General features: G+C 35.1%; 1 protein-coding gene across 3 annotated transcripts in view; it reads right to left on the bottom strand.

Moving 5' to 3' along the window:
* TTK (TTK protein kinase) overlaps window positions 1-14,663 on the bottom strand; it is a 56,027-nt gene that overhangs the window by 28,457 nt on the left and 12,907 nt on the right. For 2 of the 3 annotated variants that reach the window (XM_027769899.1, XM_027769897.1), the window contains exons 4-12: window positions 13,291-13,434; window positions 12,511-12,625; window positions 12,248-12,320; window positions 12,059-12,153; window positions 10,119-10,206; window positions 8,415-8,535; window positions 4,540-4,688; window positions 1,506-1,639; window positions 482-608 (exon numbers count right to left, since the gene is read on the bottom strand). In XM_027769899.1, the coding sequence (XP_027625700.1) occupies window positions 482-608; window positions 1,506-1,639; window positions 4,540-4,688; window positions 8,415-8,535; window positions 10,119-10,206; window positions 12,059-12,153; window positions 12,248-12,320; window positions 12,511-12,625; window positions 13,291-13,434 (1,046 nt within the window). Of the gene's footprint in view, window positions 1-481; window positions 609-1,505; window positions 1,643-4,539; window positions 4,689-8,414; window positions 8,536-10,118; window positions 10,207-12,058; window positions 12,154-12,247; window positions 12,321-12,510; window positions 12,626-13,290; window positions 13,435-14,663 lie in introns of all 3 variants that reach the window. The other variant, XM_027769898.1, reaches the window with a different exon arrangement.

Below are 14,663 nucleotides of genomic sequence, written 5' to 3'. Positions count from 1 at the left end.
AAAAAAAATGCTCTATAGAAAAAAAAAAAAACCTCTCAAAAAATAGAATACATAATTATTCTTCAGATTGCAATACAAGTACCTCATCAGCAAAAATTTTCCTCTTAGTTTATAATGAAATATATTCTAGAAGGACCTAATATTGTTCTAAGAGATTCATAAAAATTTACTTTTCAAAATGATATGAAACTGCTTGGTGACAGCTGACATAAACAGTTAAATAAAAGTAATAATTTTAAGTGAAATTTTACTCAGTCTTTCAAACTGTATATTTTGTCCTAGAAATGAGAACAGCTTCAATGGTTTTTTCAATAACTAACCTCTCAAAGTCACAATGCACATCCTTAGGGTATCACAAAATAGTTCTGCCTAATAGGAATACAAGTGGACAAGTCCTTAAACTTTTCTGGACAACAAGATGCTATAAAAATAAAGCTGATTATACTTTGGCATATACCATCATAAATAAAGCTTCTCAAACCTGTAAGTTTTGAAGTGGAGTAGCAGGTATTTGCTGCTGTTGCTGTTGGAAATAGGCAAGTTGGCTATAAGGTGTTGACAACTGACAAGCAGGTGGAAAGTCATTCTTTACAACTGGAGTTCTAAAACTAAGAAAAATTATTTTTAACTTAAAATGATAAAATTGTAAAAACAAGATTCTGATTCAGTTTTTCTGTGTTTTAATAAGATGATAAAAACTTAAAAGTGTTATATCAAACAGTACCCAAGTTAGCTTTCATAATATAGCCGATAGTTATTTACTCTAGACAGACCATCACCAGACATTTTATTTTGAGGATTCTTTCTGTAAGTAATGTTTGTCCTCAGGCAAGAAATCCTACTTAATAAAATAAGTAAAATGTAAGAATTTAAGAATTATAAGAATTAAATTCTTACAGAATTACAAAAAAAATTACTTCTTAGAGAATTATAAGAATTTAGCCAAGGCAAGGGTCAGCTCATGGCTGGTAAGAAATATCCCTCATATGTCCTCACAGACAGTACTGACCATCCAGGTTCTTCACTCATACCACACTCCAATTCGCTTAAGTCTTACATCTTTGATTATCCCCCCAAAATATGTGAACTATGCAACTATTTCTTCTAGAGCTATAACATTCCAATTAATATCTCTTATGTGAAAAAATTGATCAACCCTTTATCCACTCCAGAATGCTAACCTTTAAACTATCTCTGTCAATCAGAGCAGTATACATGGATCAATGGATCATTACCACCTTTGTGTTCTTGGAGCACTCAGATGTTAGGTACATATTACAATATGACAAAGTCTACATTCACAACAATCCTTAAAAATATATGTTATTGTAGCCACCTCCTCCTTCCCATTTTACAGATGGAAAAGTTGATGCTGAGAAAACTAATATAAATCAGTAGTTTTTAAAGTCAGAGCAGGATACAATCCCAGGTCTATTTGGTTCCCAAAGTCCATGTTATATCTACTGTACTATCCTGCCTCCAAAGCTAGGTGCAAAAGTAATTACCAGCTCATATAATCATCCAAGATTCTGTTGCTCGGAGTCTTACAAATAGATTTTGGATCAATCAATGTAGGTGCTGACATTGGTGGTGACTGCTTTGAAAGTGGAAAGGCAGGTTGCTCAAAAGTGGTATATTTCTGCTAAAACAAAATTTTAAAACATGCTATAATTTAGTTTATAAATCAGCCACATAATTTTTAAATTAGTCACCTGCTTAATAGCTTTAATAAACATTTTATTAATAACCTTCAAAAGAAAATTAAAAAAACATAAAACACAAAAGTATCTAAAACAGGTAGACATATGTCCTTCAGAATTTCAGTAACTTTTCAGGACAGCTCCTTTACTCTAAACTCTCAAGCCTATTCAAACTGATTACAAGTGGAGGGAAGGCACACACAACATTATTTTACCAAACAGCATCTAACATTCTCCCCTTTCAGAGCTTTCGTAACAGATACTAAACTTTTATAAGGGGTCTTCAAAAGAGCTCATGAAAATTGTATTATGAAAAAACTATGCATGGATTTCAACTTTTTTGCACCAAAAACATTTTCAACTTTTTTAAGAGAAATTTTTGCTACAGGGCACATGCACTCACCAGAAAGACAGAGAGACAGAAAGTGAGAAATCGTCCCCCAGGGGGATGGCCATGCTGCAATCCCTTCTCCTCTAGTCTCTCCTCGGGATTTTGGTCATTCATACACACATGCCTGGCTTGAGTTTTAAGCTACCAGGTCTGGGACTTGAACCACGGTCAACTACATGGGAATCCAGTGATGTAATCATCTTCTGGTCCCTAAATTCAAATTTTGTGAACAATCTAATATAATAGGTATTCCATGATTCTGAAGACTGGTGTTTCTTTAATTCATAAAACAATCTCCTACACTGCAAATATAGTCCAATATCAATTACTTAGCAAAATTTGAAATGGTGAATGGATACATAGTATTTTTCTCACTCCTCACTATAGAACATGTACAATTTATCTTGTACAAACTCCAAACAATAATGAACATGCCATACAATAGGGATTGGCAAATTGTAGAATGCAGGCGGAATCTAGCCTAACACCACTTTTGTGAACACACTTTTATTGAAGCACAACTATGCCCATTTGTTCACATTATCTATGGCTATCTTCATGCTATAATGGTAGAGTTGGAAACTGTAATAGAGACTGCTGGCCTGCAAGGCCTACCAGCCCTTTTCAGAGTTTGCAAATTCTGGTCATAGCATGGGATGTTTACATTTGAGGTCTTAGAAGTCAAAATTCAGGATACAAGAGTAGGTGGTTAAGGTGAATTCAAAGAAATGGTCCTAAGAGAAGAAAAACTTAAGAATCTGAAGGACTATTGTGCAAGTGGTGATACAGAGGGATGTAGAAGTCAACAAAAAAGATGACAATTATTGGGTTGAAATAGATGTAAGTGATTCAGACCCAAATATGTTCAAGGAATAATGGGGAGTCAACTAGAATGTTCAGAAAAGACAGCAATAAGTGATATGATGGAATATCCAGAAAGCAGAAGTCTCAAGAGAGTGGGCTTATTGTAAGAAAAAGAAGAAATGGGTTGGACATGGAAATAGGAAGCTTACAGCTGTAAGGGGAGTTGACATGAGACAAAAAATATTTCTCTTTGAGAGGGCTGCTAAATAAGCTCTTGAGAAGGCCAAGAAATTGCCTAGTTTCTTTTTCTTGTTTTCCTTGTAAGTGTATTGTTCAATAGTTCTTAGTATACTTATAGTTGTGTAACCATCAGCACTATCCAATTTTGGAATACTTTGATCTCTTTTTAAAAGAAACCCCACATACATTAGCAGTAACTACCTATTTCCCAATGCTCTCAGTGGCTGGCAACTACCACAATCTTTTTACCTCCACAGATCTGCCTATTCTGAACATTTTATATAATTAGATAATAGAACATATGGCTTTTTGAGACAGCCTTCTTTGACTTAGCAAGTTTTGAAGGTTCACCCACATTATAGCAATGTACCAGTACCACATTACTTTCCATGGTTGAATAATATTTCTTTGTATGAATGGACCACAATCTGTTCATTCATCAGTAAATGGGTATTTCACTATTTCCACTTTTTGGCATTTATGAGAGAGCTGCTATAAACATTCATATACAAATATCTGTGCAGATACATGCTTTCAATTCTCTTGACTATAAACTCACATGAAAGGAATAGCTAGATTATGTGATGACTATGTTTAAACTTTTAAGGAATTGCCAGACTACTTTCCAAAGTGACTACACCATTTTATGTTCCTACAACCAGTGTATAAGGGTTCTAAAATTCTCCACATCCTCACTAGCACTACTTATTTTCTTCTTTTAATTATAGTCATCCTAGTGGGTAGAAAGTAGTATCTGTGGGTAGAGAGTAGTATCTAACTGTAGTTTTGATTTGCATTTCCCTAATATTACATAAGTGGTTTTGAGTCCCCTTACCATACTATACATGTAGAAGTTTAAAAAGAGAGAGAGAGAAGATGCTTGTTTAATATAATCCCTGATTTAATCTACTAGGATCTTTATCATCTAATATTTGTTACCTACATATATTACTTAGACCAGTGGTCTAAGAAATTTGGGAGAGAAGTGGGTTCCTAAGACCTTTTCAGGGGATCTTAGAGTTAAAAGTACTTTCATAGTAAAATTAAGACATTATTTGTCTTTCTTGCTTTTATTTTCTCATGAGTATTTACTGCAGTTTTCCATAGACTACATGACGTGTGATAATAAAATAGATTGAATACAAAAGCAGGTAGAAGAATCAACTCATTAAAGTCAATTTTTTTAGTTTTATAAAAATTGTAAAATGATGCCACTTTTCTCATTATATTTTGCTTCAAAAGATACTTATTTTTTCATAAAAGTGTATCCCTTAAGTAAACTAGCCTGCTAAATATGGTGCATAAAGATCTAATAAAAGAAAAAAACATTTAATATGATCATCAACTGTCAAAAAAGCTTTATGAACAGGAGCAATGTTGTACTTCAGGGGAAAAGAAAGTTACCTCTGTATCAACCTTTTGAGGTATCTCTGGAATCTGCCCCTGATTTAACGATGCAGCAGGATTCTGGTTTACGCATTCTGACTTTCTCTTAGATGGCCATTGTTTCTGGTTTTTTTCTGGAATTTTTACTTCTTGATGCTCTTTAGTTTCTGCAATTGTATTTATTACTGCTGTCATTAAAAAGTACAAATATCTGATAATAACAATACTAAGCCTAAACAACAGAACATGTTACAAACTGCACTAGCATTTTACTTCTAAAGAAAGAGAGTGGCATATGGTCCCACAAGGCCAACAACTCAGTTCAATTCCTGGACCCAGCAGGCTCAAAACATGGAGGGTGTGTGTGTGTGCATGCCCAAAATTCTGAGATAAGTATGCCGAAGAGGGACTGCAGCATGACCATCCTTGTTGTGTGGTACTTCCTCACCGCCCCCCATATCAACTCTATACCAAAGAACAAAGAAACTAAAAGCTTTGTTAGCTATTGACAATTTACCTATATTAAGACAGTTTTACAAAGTTGTAACACAGCTCCTTTTCTAAAGTTTATAAGAGCTTTACCCTAGGCCACTCTGGATTTAAATGATGCTGGTCTTCATGAGAGAAAAATAAAGAACACATAGATGTCCTAAAATTATACTAATAAAGTTAAGCTCCTTTCCCACTTCTCACAGATCTCTAGCTTAACATAAAAATGTTACCTCATACTAGCCTATGACTCTCTTGAGGACCTATCAATTAAAAAAGGCCTAGGGACCAGCAGTTGGCACAATGGCTCTGTCACTGGATTCCCACGTAGTCGACCGCAGTTCACGTCCTGGACCTGGTGGCCTAAACTCACGTCAGGTGCATGTGCATGTATGCCCAAGATCCTGAGAGGAGAATGGAGGAGAAGGGATTGCAGCATGCCCACCCTCTCTGGGGAGGTGATTTCTCACTTTCTGTCTCTGTCTTTTTGGTGAGTACACACACCCTATAGCAAAAACCTCTCAAAAAAACAAAAAACAAAAAACACATTTGATAAACTTCTGTTACTAAGTCCCCCCCACACACACGCATGACATCTATTAATAATCCAGGTATAAAATGTAACTCATTCAATCTGATAAAAATTAGCTACAAAATTCTACAGCAATCATTACAAGGGTAAAATACTAAAAGCTTTCTGTTAATATAAGAAATGAGATAAAAATGCCACCTATCATCTTTTCTATTCATCAGTACAATGGAAGTCTCAGCAATTGTAATAAGACAGACAAGTTTGTATTCTTAACAAAAATCCAAAGTATCCATAGGAAAACTATTAGAATTTTTCAGTGAATTTAGCAATGTCCCTGTTTCTAAGAACAGTAAGTAAAAATAAATTATGTTTTTATATATTAGCATCAAAGAAGAAGATAAACATTACTGTATCATTCACTATCATAGCATTGAAAAAAAGAGACATCGAGGAATAAATCTAGCAAAATACATGCAACATCTCTATACAGAAAATGATTCTCTTAATGTTTTAAAAACAAGCTAAATGAATGAAAGGATATGCCAGGATAGTGGACTGGAAAATGGATCTATAAAGATGTCAATTTATTCCAAACTTCTTTTAGGTTCAGTTAGGTCTCAATCAAAGCCTTATTTTCAGAAAGTGGAAACTGATATAGATAGGTCAATAGGAATTCAAAAGGCCTACCATAGTCAAAATACTCTTGAAGAACAGTTAGAAGAGTTACACTGACAGATACCAAGACTTACTGCAATAATTATGATGGTATTAGCACAAAGGCAGACAAAAGTAACTACTGAAAGGAGAATACAAAACCAGTCACCATATCTAACTTACAATTCAGTGAAGAAAAAGAAGATCTTTGCAATAAATGTTGCTGGATCAACTAGATATCCACATGAGAAAAAAAATATATATCTTAACACAAGGTCTTACACATACATAAAAAATTATAAATACAAAAGATAAAATAATAAATCTAAAAACTATGAAAATATGACCTTGGAGTAGGCACAGAAAGTATTCACCACAAAGGCAAAGAACGATAAATTAAAATACATTAAAATAAAGAATTTTTTTTCAGGACCAGTAGATGGCATAATGGTTACATCGCTGGACTCCCACATAGTCAACCACAGTTCAAGTCCTAGACCTGACAGCTTGAAACTCACACCAGATGCTTGTGCATGCATGCCCAAAATCCCAAGAAGAGAAGGGATTGCAGTGTGGCCATCTCCCCTCGGGAGTGATTTCTCACTTTCTGTCTCTGTCCAGTGAGCGCACACACCTTATGATGAAAATTTAAAAAAAAAAAAAAAATACTATTTTTCATCAAAGTCTTCACCACAAAATGGGAGAAGTTACTTTTTAAAAAAAATTTTGCTAGAGAGCCTGGGCACTAGTGGGGAAGCACCCCACAGTCACAAGGAATCCCTTCTCTATTTCTCCTTCCTTTTGGATTTTGGGCCTGCACATACATGAACCCAGCATGTTTCTCAAGCTGCAGGTTTAGGGCTCAAACCAGGTAGACAGCCATTTGGGATACAGCTACCTTGAACTACCATGCAGTGGACTAGCCCTGGAGAATGTCCCTTTTAATACATATATTTCACAATGGATTTATCTATTAATATATCATATAAATCTCTCAGAAAACCCAATAGAAAAATCAACAACACTGAAACAAGTATTTGACAAGAGGATATCCAAATGGTCAATAAACAAATGAAAAGATATTTCGCAAAAAACATTAGAGAAATGCAAATTAAAACCAAACATACCAGTTTAGAGATGACAAGAAAATACAAATATCTGTTCTCAACCAAAATTATAAAAAAAGACTATTCTAAGGTCATCAACTGTCCCTGTTTTCCTGGGACTGAGACTTTCCTGGGACACTTGATTTTTAAGACTAAGCCCAAGAAAGATCCAGGCAAATATAGCAAGTTACACTTTGTACCAAAGTTCTTCCTCAGTCCCATTAAAAACAAAAATACATCCAATTTAGCAACTTTTCCCTAAACAATACAATACTCATTAATGATTCTATTTAAAAATTTTTAATGACATTCTGCCATCTAAAAAATGTGAAATTTAAACACATTCAAAGACTATCTAGGTTTGATTTCAACTTTCAGCATAGACATCTCTTGCTCTTAACATGTTTTACTCTTTTGCCTATGCAATTTCCATCATCTGAAATACTTTATTATTGCTATTCCCTCACTTAAATCCCAATGGCTCTTCACATTTCTTCTCTTCCTCCATAAAATATTTTATTTCATCTAAACCAAATTAGTACCTGTTACCAGAGACTGCGAGGCTTGAGAGATCCTGCCCAGCTGAGGATGTCAGACCTCTTTGCCCTCTTCAGTAAGTCATAGATGCCCACCCTCCTCGCTCACCTTTTAGCCCCTCAATAAAAGTTTGATCCCCCCAAATAGTTCCCCAAATTTCCTCCTATTCAGATTTTCAAAGTATTTCATTTAAGTGGTTCTCATAACGATCCTTAAATTCTACCGAGTATTTTATTTATATTGATATAAATGTGTGTGTGTGTGTGTATATATATATATATATCTGAATATAGGTCACTGTCCCATTCATTTATATAGCCCTACACCATTTATCATAATGCTCATGTAGTAGAAAACCAAATGTCTGATAAAAGATAAAAGGCCTTTTATAGAATAGGCAAACACTTCCCTTAGTATAGAATTCAATACTTTTCATATATTCTATCTAACTGAACTGAAATATAAGTTAAAGAAACATAACAATCTCACATCAAAATTATTAGGTAGATAATATACTTCTCAAGTAATAAAAATTTTAATTGATGAAATAAATCTATTAATTTTATCACTCTTACCTTCTAATTTAGTTAGAAGACTTATTTCAGTTTTATTCTTCAGGGTTACTGAATCACTAATAAGTTCAGAGCTTTTCTCGTCTGATATGGGAGTATCCCTGGAATGGACATTGTGAATAGACTATATTGAAAATGAAGAAAAAAGAAAAAAATATCAAAGTCCTGTCAACAGTAACAGTACTCACTATATATTAAAGTCTTAGTTGTTTGAAAAGACTACTAATAAAATTAGCAATTACAGCTGCATGTAGACTCGTACATTCTCAGCAAACATTAACTTCTTGACTAAATTTCTGAATACAGTAATGAAAAGGTTCACAAGAAAAATGTGATCAATTTGTTTTCAATAAACATAAGAGAAAATAGCGAGGCCAGCAGGTGGCATAGTGGTTAAGACGTTGGACTCCCACATGGTAGATAGCAGTTCGAGTTCCGGTCCCAGGGGCTTGAAACTCTTACTGGCACATGTGTATGCAGGCCCCAAATCCCAAGAGAATGAAGGAGAAAGGATTGTACCATCGCCATCCTTCCTAAGGAGTGATTTCTTGCCCTGTCTCTCTGTCTCTGACTCTCCAGCAAATGAACGCACCCTATAGGATAAATCTCTAAAAAAAAGAGAACATTGGAAAGTCTTAATTAAACATAGACTATGCCTCATGATGAGAAAAATATTTAATTATCATTCCTGTGATTGTATTTTATGACCAAAAATAACAGCATTAATAAAAATCATTATTGGGATGACCCTAAAACAGTAGTTGTTTTAAATCTACAGAGTAAACTTCCTGACATATAATGCATTGTTCTCCAAGATAGCCACTGATTAGAAAAAATTAATATTTTAAAGTATATATCACGGGACCAGCAGATGGTATAGCAGTTACATTGCTGGTCTCCCACATGGCTGACCGCAGTTTGAAACCCAGACCTGGTGGCTTGATAATCATGCTGGGTTTGCATCATGCAAGCCCAAGATCCTGGGAGGAGAATGGAAAAGAAATGATTGTGGTGTGGCCATCTTCCGAGGGGGTGATTTCTCAGCGTGTGTTTCTCTCTCTCTGGCAAGCACACATGCCCTAAGGGATAATTTTTTTTTTTTTTAAGTATATATCATGAAAAAGAGAGAGGCATTATAAAGAATAAAAAAATTGAAAAGACCTGTATCACAATCCCAGGGTTTAACTTAAGCACAAAAAAACAATATAACCCTAAAAATCACAGTGCACCAGGAATTAAAATTATTCCTATTGAAGTTCAGTTGCTCTGCCTTATCAGAAGGTCAGGATTTTGATTACTCTTGCCCTCACTACTGCCCTAACTCAACTTCCTGTCAATTTTGTCTAAGATGTCTTACCAGGGTCATATGACTAAATACACCAAGAAACAAAACATGGAGCAATACCTTACCAAGCTAGTCCAAAATCTAGGCCAACTAATCTGCTTAAACACTTGCCTTTGAATATTACTTTATGGTTCTCCTACAATATCACTGATAGTTGCTAGTCTACCACCTTAATCTTGAAGGAACACACACAGTTTATGACTTCTGGACTATATCCCATTGGTGGTCCTAAACCTCTTGAAATAAAAGGAACACCGTTAGAAATATAAACTATGTATTACTGGACCCTTTCCCCAGAAAAAGCTCCATAAACCCTAAATCAGGAGCCCTCACTTCACATAAAGACTCAAAATTTGAAATACCTTTAAACTTCTCAATTCACAGGAATCACGTCCACTTGACTTAGATCTGGGAACAATCAAATCTCGGCACTCAGATCCAGACGTCTGTCTATTACCCATGAAACAAAAAATAATTTTAGTACTTAATTTGAAATTAATCTTTTCAATGCATTATTTTTCCATTTTAAAGTTAGAAAAAAATCTCTTAAAAAGACATCTTTTTTAAAGTGACATGATTTTGAGCTGGCCTCATAGTACAGTGGTTAAGCACTGGGCCTTGGTAGTCAGATCCCACATGGCTGAACAGTGGTTCAAATCCCAGCCCCCACAACTTGAAAAACATGCTGGGTATGTATGAATGCATACCCAAAATCCTGATGGGATAGAGAAACAGAGTAAAAGGGATTGCACTGTGACCATGACCCACTGAGAAGTGTTCTCTCTCTCTCTCTCTCAACCCACTGAGAAGTGTTCTCTCTCTCTCTCTGTCTCACTCTCTCTGGTAAGTGCACATGCCCTCTGGCAATAAAAATTTTTAAGAAACAACATGATTCTAATATGAAGGTAGCTAAGCCAAAAAATGAGGTACTGTGCAAATGGAAAAAACAACCAAGTGATTGCCTGCTACCTCACTACCTAATAAGTAACAGCTGGAGTTAAGGTGAGCATGAGGGAAAAGAAAAGTACACAGGTAAAACTACATTTCAGAATGCAAGTATCAATAGCTTAAGGATAAGATCCAAGTATAAACTGTTTTAATGCTTCCACAGTACGTAACAAACAGTCTATTATAACAGGAACCATGAAGATGTGTTGTCTGTTTTGTTCTTATTTTCTTGGAGTGGGCAAAAATCTCCTTTATTCTTCTGAGGTATTTGAAATGGAGATGAGCACATGAGATGGTAGTGCTAAGACTTTGGAGCTCAACCTTGACAATCAAAAGTGCTCTTTCAACAGCAATATGACCTAAAGGCACTAGGAATTTAAATATAGAAGACACCAACTAAATAAAAACAATCAGTTACATTTCTACAGTGTACTTACAAAATAATTCTCCAGAATCTAAGCAGCCTTCCCCAATATTATAAATGGATAATTAGAGTTAAGAATACTCCAGAAAAACTCTCTCCCTTCCCTGAATTAGAATATTACATTCCTATTTCTTTTAAGGGAATAAATACTCAAACATAAAAAGGGAACACACTGGATGGGATGAACAATATTTTATCTCTACCTAACTTGTCCCATTTGTTGAAGTCCCGGATTCTGAAGTAGATCATTTTTCTTACTGATTGTTACTCTTCCCCTTGAGATAGCTGGAAAAGATTGTTATCCGATGACCTTCTACCTTTACTATGGAAACTCTCAAATACATTACGAATTACCAGACACTATCCATAAACAAGAAATGCTCAAGCATCAGGAGTTCTTAACCACAGGGATCTTTGGACAGTCTTTTAAGCTTCATGCTGACAATATTTTTCCCAACATATTTCCTAACTTTTTAATAGTTTATTAATAAATTTTAAAATTTTGATTCATAAGAGAGCATGTGTGCACACAAAGGAGAAAGAGACAGAGAGAACATTGGTGGATTCTGTAATCCCCCTTCCCCAGCCCTCCAGCTTGTCAGGATATTGGGCACACCCATACAACACAAGGTTGACTGGACGAAGCATCCAAATCCCCAAAATGTCTATGGCATCTAGTGATGCAGGGCAGTATGATAATAACTACCACCAAGCTAAGTCAGTAAGTATTTTTAATGAGTAAAAAAAAAAAAAAAAAAAAAAAAGTAATTTTATCTACTCATTCCTTTGTTCCTGACAGCATTTAGAGACTCAGTAACCTCTAATACTAAAAAACTAAATCATATTTACTATTACTCTGTAAAAACTTCAAGACCATCTATATCCATCTTCAAATATCAACAAATTTAAAAAATGAGAATTCAAAAATACCTTTTTGTAAAACTTGGTACATCTGAACCATCCGTCTTCTCATGGTAATCTGGGCTATTTAGAAGGTTAACCGGGACTCTTCCAAATGGGCATGACTAAAAATGTTTTGAAAGATTACATAACCAACTGGGAAATAAACAAAAACCTCAGGAACACCACCATAATCAAAGCAGATTGAAAATGACTTACCCGTTTACTTTTATTACTTTGTTTCAAGGGATTTCGGTGACCTATTTCCACATCTTGTGGGGGCATATTTTCCCTAAACAGAAAAAAAATCCTCAATTTTGTAAAGAATACTAGTCTGTATTTGCACTCTACTGCTAAACACTGTTACCACACTTACATGAAAATATATACATAGATACAGGTAAAATGAAAATATATGCAGGTCTATTTTTATATATTTATATAAATGATGAGTGTTTTAAAAACTAGTTATGTTTCCTTACCCATACAAAAACCTGGCTTTTGTAGCCTGTCCTCTGGCATCACAACTGATGTTCCTATTCTGTAAATGTCCAAGTGAACTGGAGAATGATTCTTGGGAAGTTAATAATGTAGGTACTGTAAAAATTTTGAAACTATGATTAAATTTGGAAGAAGTTAAAGAATATACAAAAGTAAAAATTTAAAAAGTTAATTCACAGTATTTGTCCACAGTAAGACAGACAGACATGGGGGCTGGCAAGTAGCATGGTGGGTGGGGCACTGAACTCCCACATGCCCAACCACGGTTTAAGTCCTAGACCCGGTGGCTTGCTTTCTCATTTTCCCTTACTCTCTATCTCTCCTGGTCAAATTAAAAAACAGTAATAATGATAAATAAAATTAAATTTAAAAATTCTTAAAAAAAAAAAAAAAGATTTGCAAACATGAAGATGTTATCAACATGATCCTCTTAATTACTAGAGGATCTTTAATTATGTAACTACTTCCCCAGGGTAAAAGCATATGCTCTATTATAAAATTGAAATGTCATTCTCTTGTTTATAGTGTGTTGGGCACACACGTACATGTGCCCAGCACGATTTTCAAGCCTCCAGGTCCAGATCTCAAACCATGTTTGACCACATTGGAGTCCACTGCCCTAACCATCATATAATCTGCTGGCCCCTTAATCTTAGATTTTAACTGTTCTAGGTGAATGAAATTCTTCTATAAAGTATTATCCTGAATCCTTATTTGTACTACTGTCTACCACAGGAAAGTACAGCACATAATTAAGTTACCTGATAAACTCTTCTTTTCTTCTTCTGTGAGCAACTCCTTTTTTTGGAGATTTAAATTCCGTAAGGCAATTTTTAGCATTTCTAGTGGCATTGCTCCATATTCTACAGCTTTATGAAGAAGTTGTTTACTTTTTTTGAAATTACCTGGTAAAGTAAAAAATAATTGTCATTGTAATGCAGTAATCATCACCTCCTAGATATTTATTGAAATGCTATGAAGAAATTTAAGACTTAAGCAAAAATATTTATTCTAAGGTGCATATGTTTGATTTCATAGGAAAATAAGCAAATCTCCCACTTTTCATACATATAATCAGCTCTCTTCTCATAGCAACTCATGTCAAAATAGTTTTCTTATGCAATATGTAAATAACATAATTGTCTATTAATTTAATATCACTGTCCATTTTCAGACACAATAAAAGAGTAACAAAGTCCTTACCAAAATGGGACAGCAAAGGCCAACATCAGCAACATTAGAAATTCTAGATATTACAATAGTCCCAAGAGTATGAATCTCTTAAAACCCACTTTAAGTATCATTCATAATGGTACTTAAAGGAAAAGTTGACATCAAGGAAAGGTTGACATCTTTTGCTAAAGGAAATTTTCCACCAAAGGGTATAATAAAATGATAAAGATTAATCTTGGAGTAGTGGCGGAGAGGTCCAAGATGGTTGATGGGAAGCATCTCACACTCATGTCCTTTCCAAAGTATTAAATAGAAACTTGTCTACTGAAATTTCTAAGAACAATTGAAATTGACAAGGAAACAGCAGAACTTTTTCTGAAATGTGGAAACTTAAGAGAAGTAGCATAAAAAAGGAAACCAAAGCGCCCAGCTGGCTGAGACTGATAGATTGAAATAAGGAGAAATTCCACCATGCTGGGAAAAGTTGAGCAAGAGATCCCTAGCAGCCTTCAATACCATCATGGATGACATTCCTAGTTGCCCAGGAGTCCAACACCGCACATGGCCCCAGACCCACTGAATGAAAGTCCCAGAGATTCACAAGGCTGCATAACTTCAAGGAAGAATCTCACTCATGTCAACCTCAAGTCCCAGAGCAGAAGTATCTGCAGAGTGATGCCATTTTGAGAACTAAGAAATTATTGAAGGGAAACCTGCACCAAGGATGGAGGGTTCTGCAAATCTTCACATGTCTGAGAACCCATAGAAATCCCACCAGACCTGTGTGACTAAGCAGCAGGGCTAGGACCCTGGCAATCAAGACCAAGCAGAAGTACACCTACAGAATACAGAAAGACCAGCACAGCAGAAGGAATGATCTGGAGACACACTCAGAATAAACCTGCACTCCCACTGACTCCTACCAGTGCTGGAGGACCACCAATAGTACACTGGCATTCCT

Source organism: Tupaia chinensis, unplaced genomic scaffold (assembly GCF_000334495.1).
Source record: "Tupaia chinensis unplaced genomic scaffold, TupChi_1.0 Scaffold000097_1, whole genome shotgun sequence".
Lineage (NCBI taxonomy): Eukaryota > Metazoa > Chordata > Mammalia > Scandentia > Tupaiidae > Tupaia > Tupaia belangeri.
This window is presented reverse-complemented; position numbering and strand designations above follow the sequence as displayed.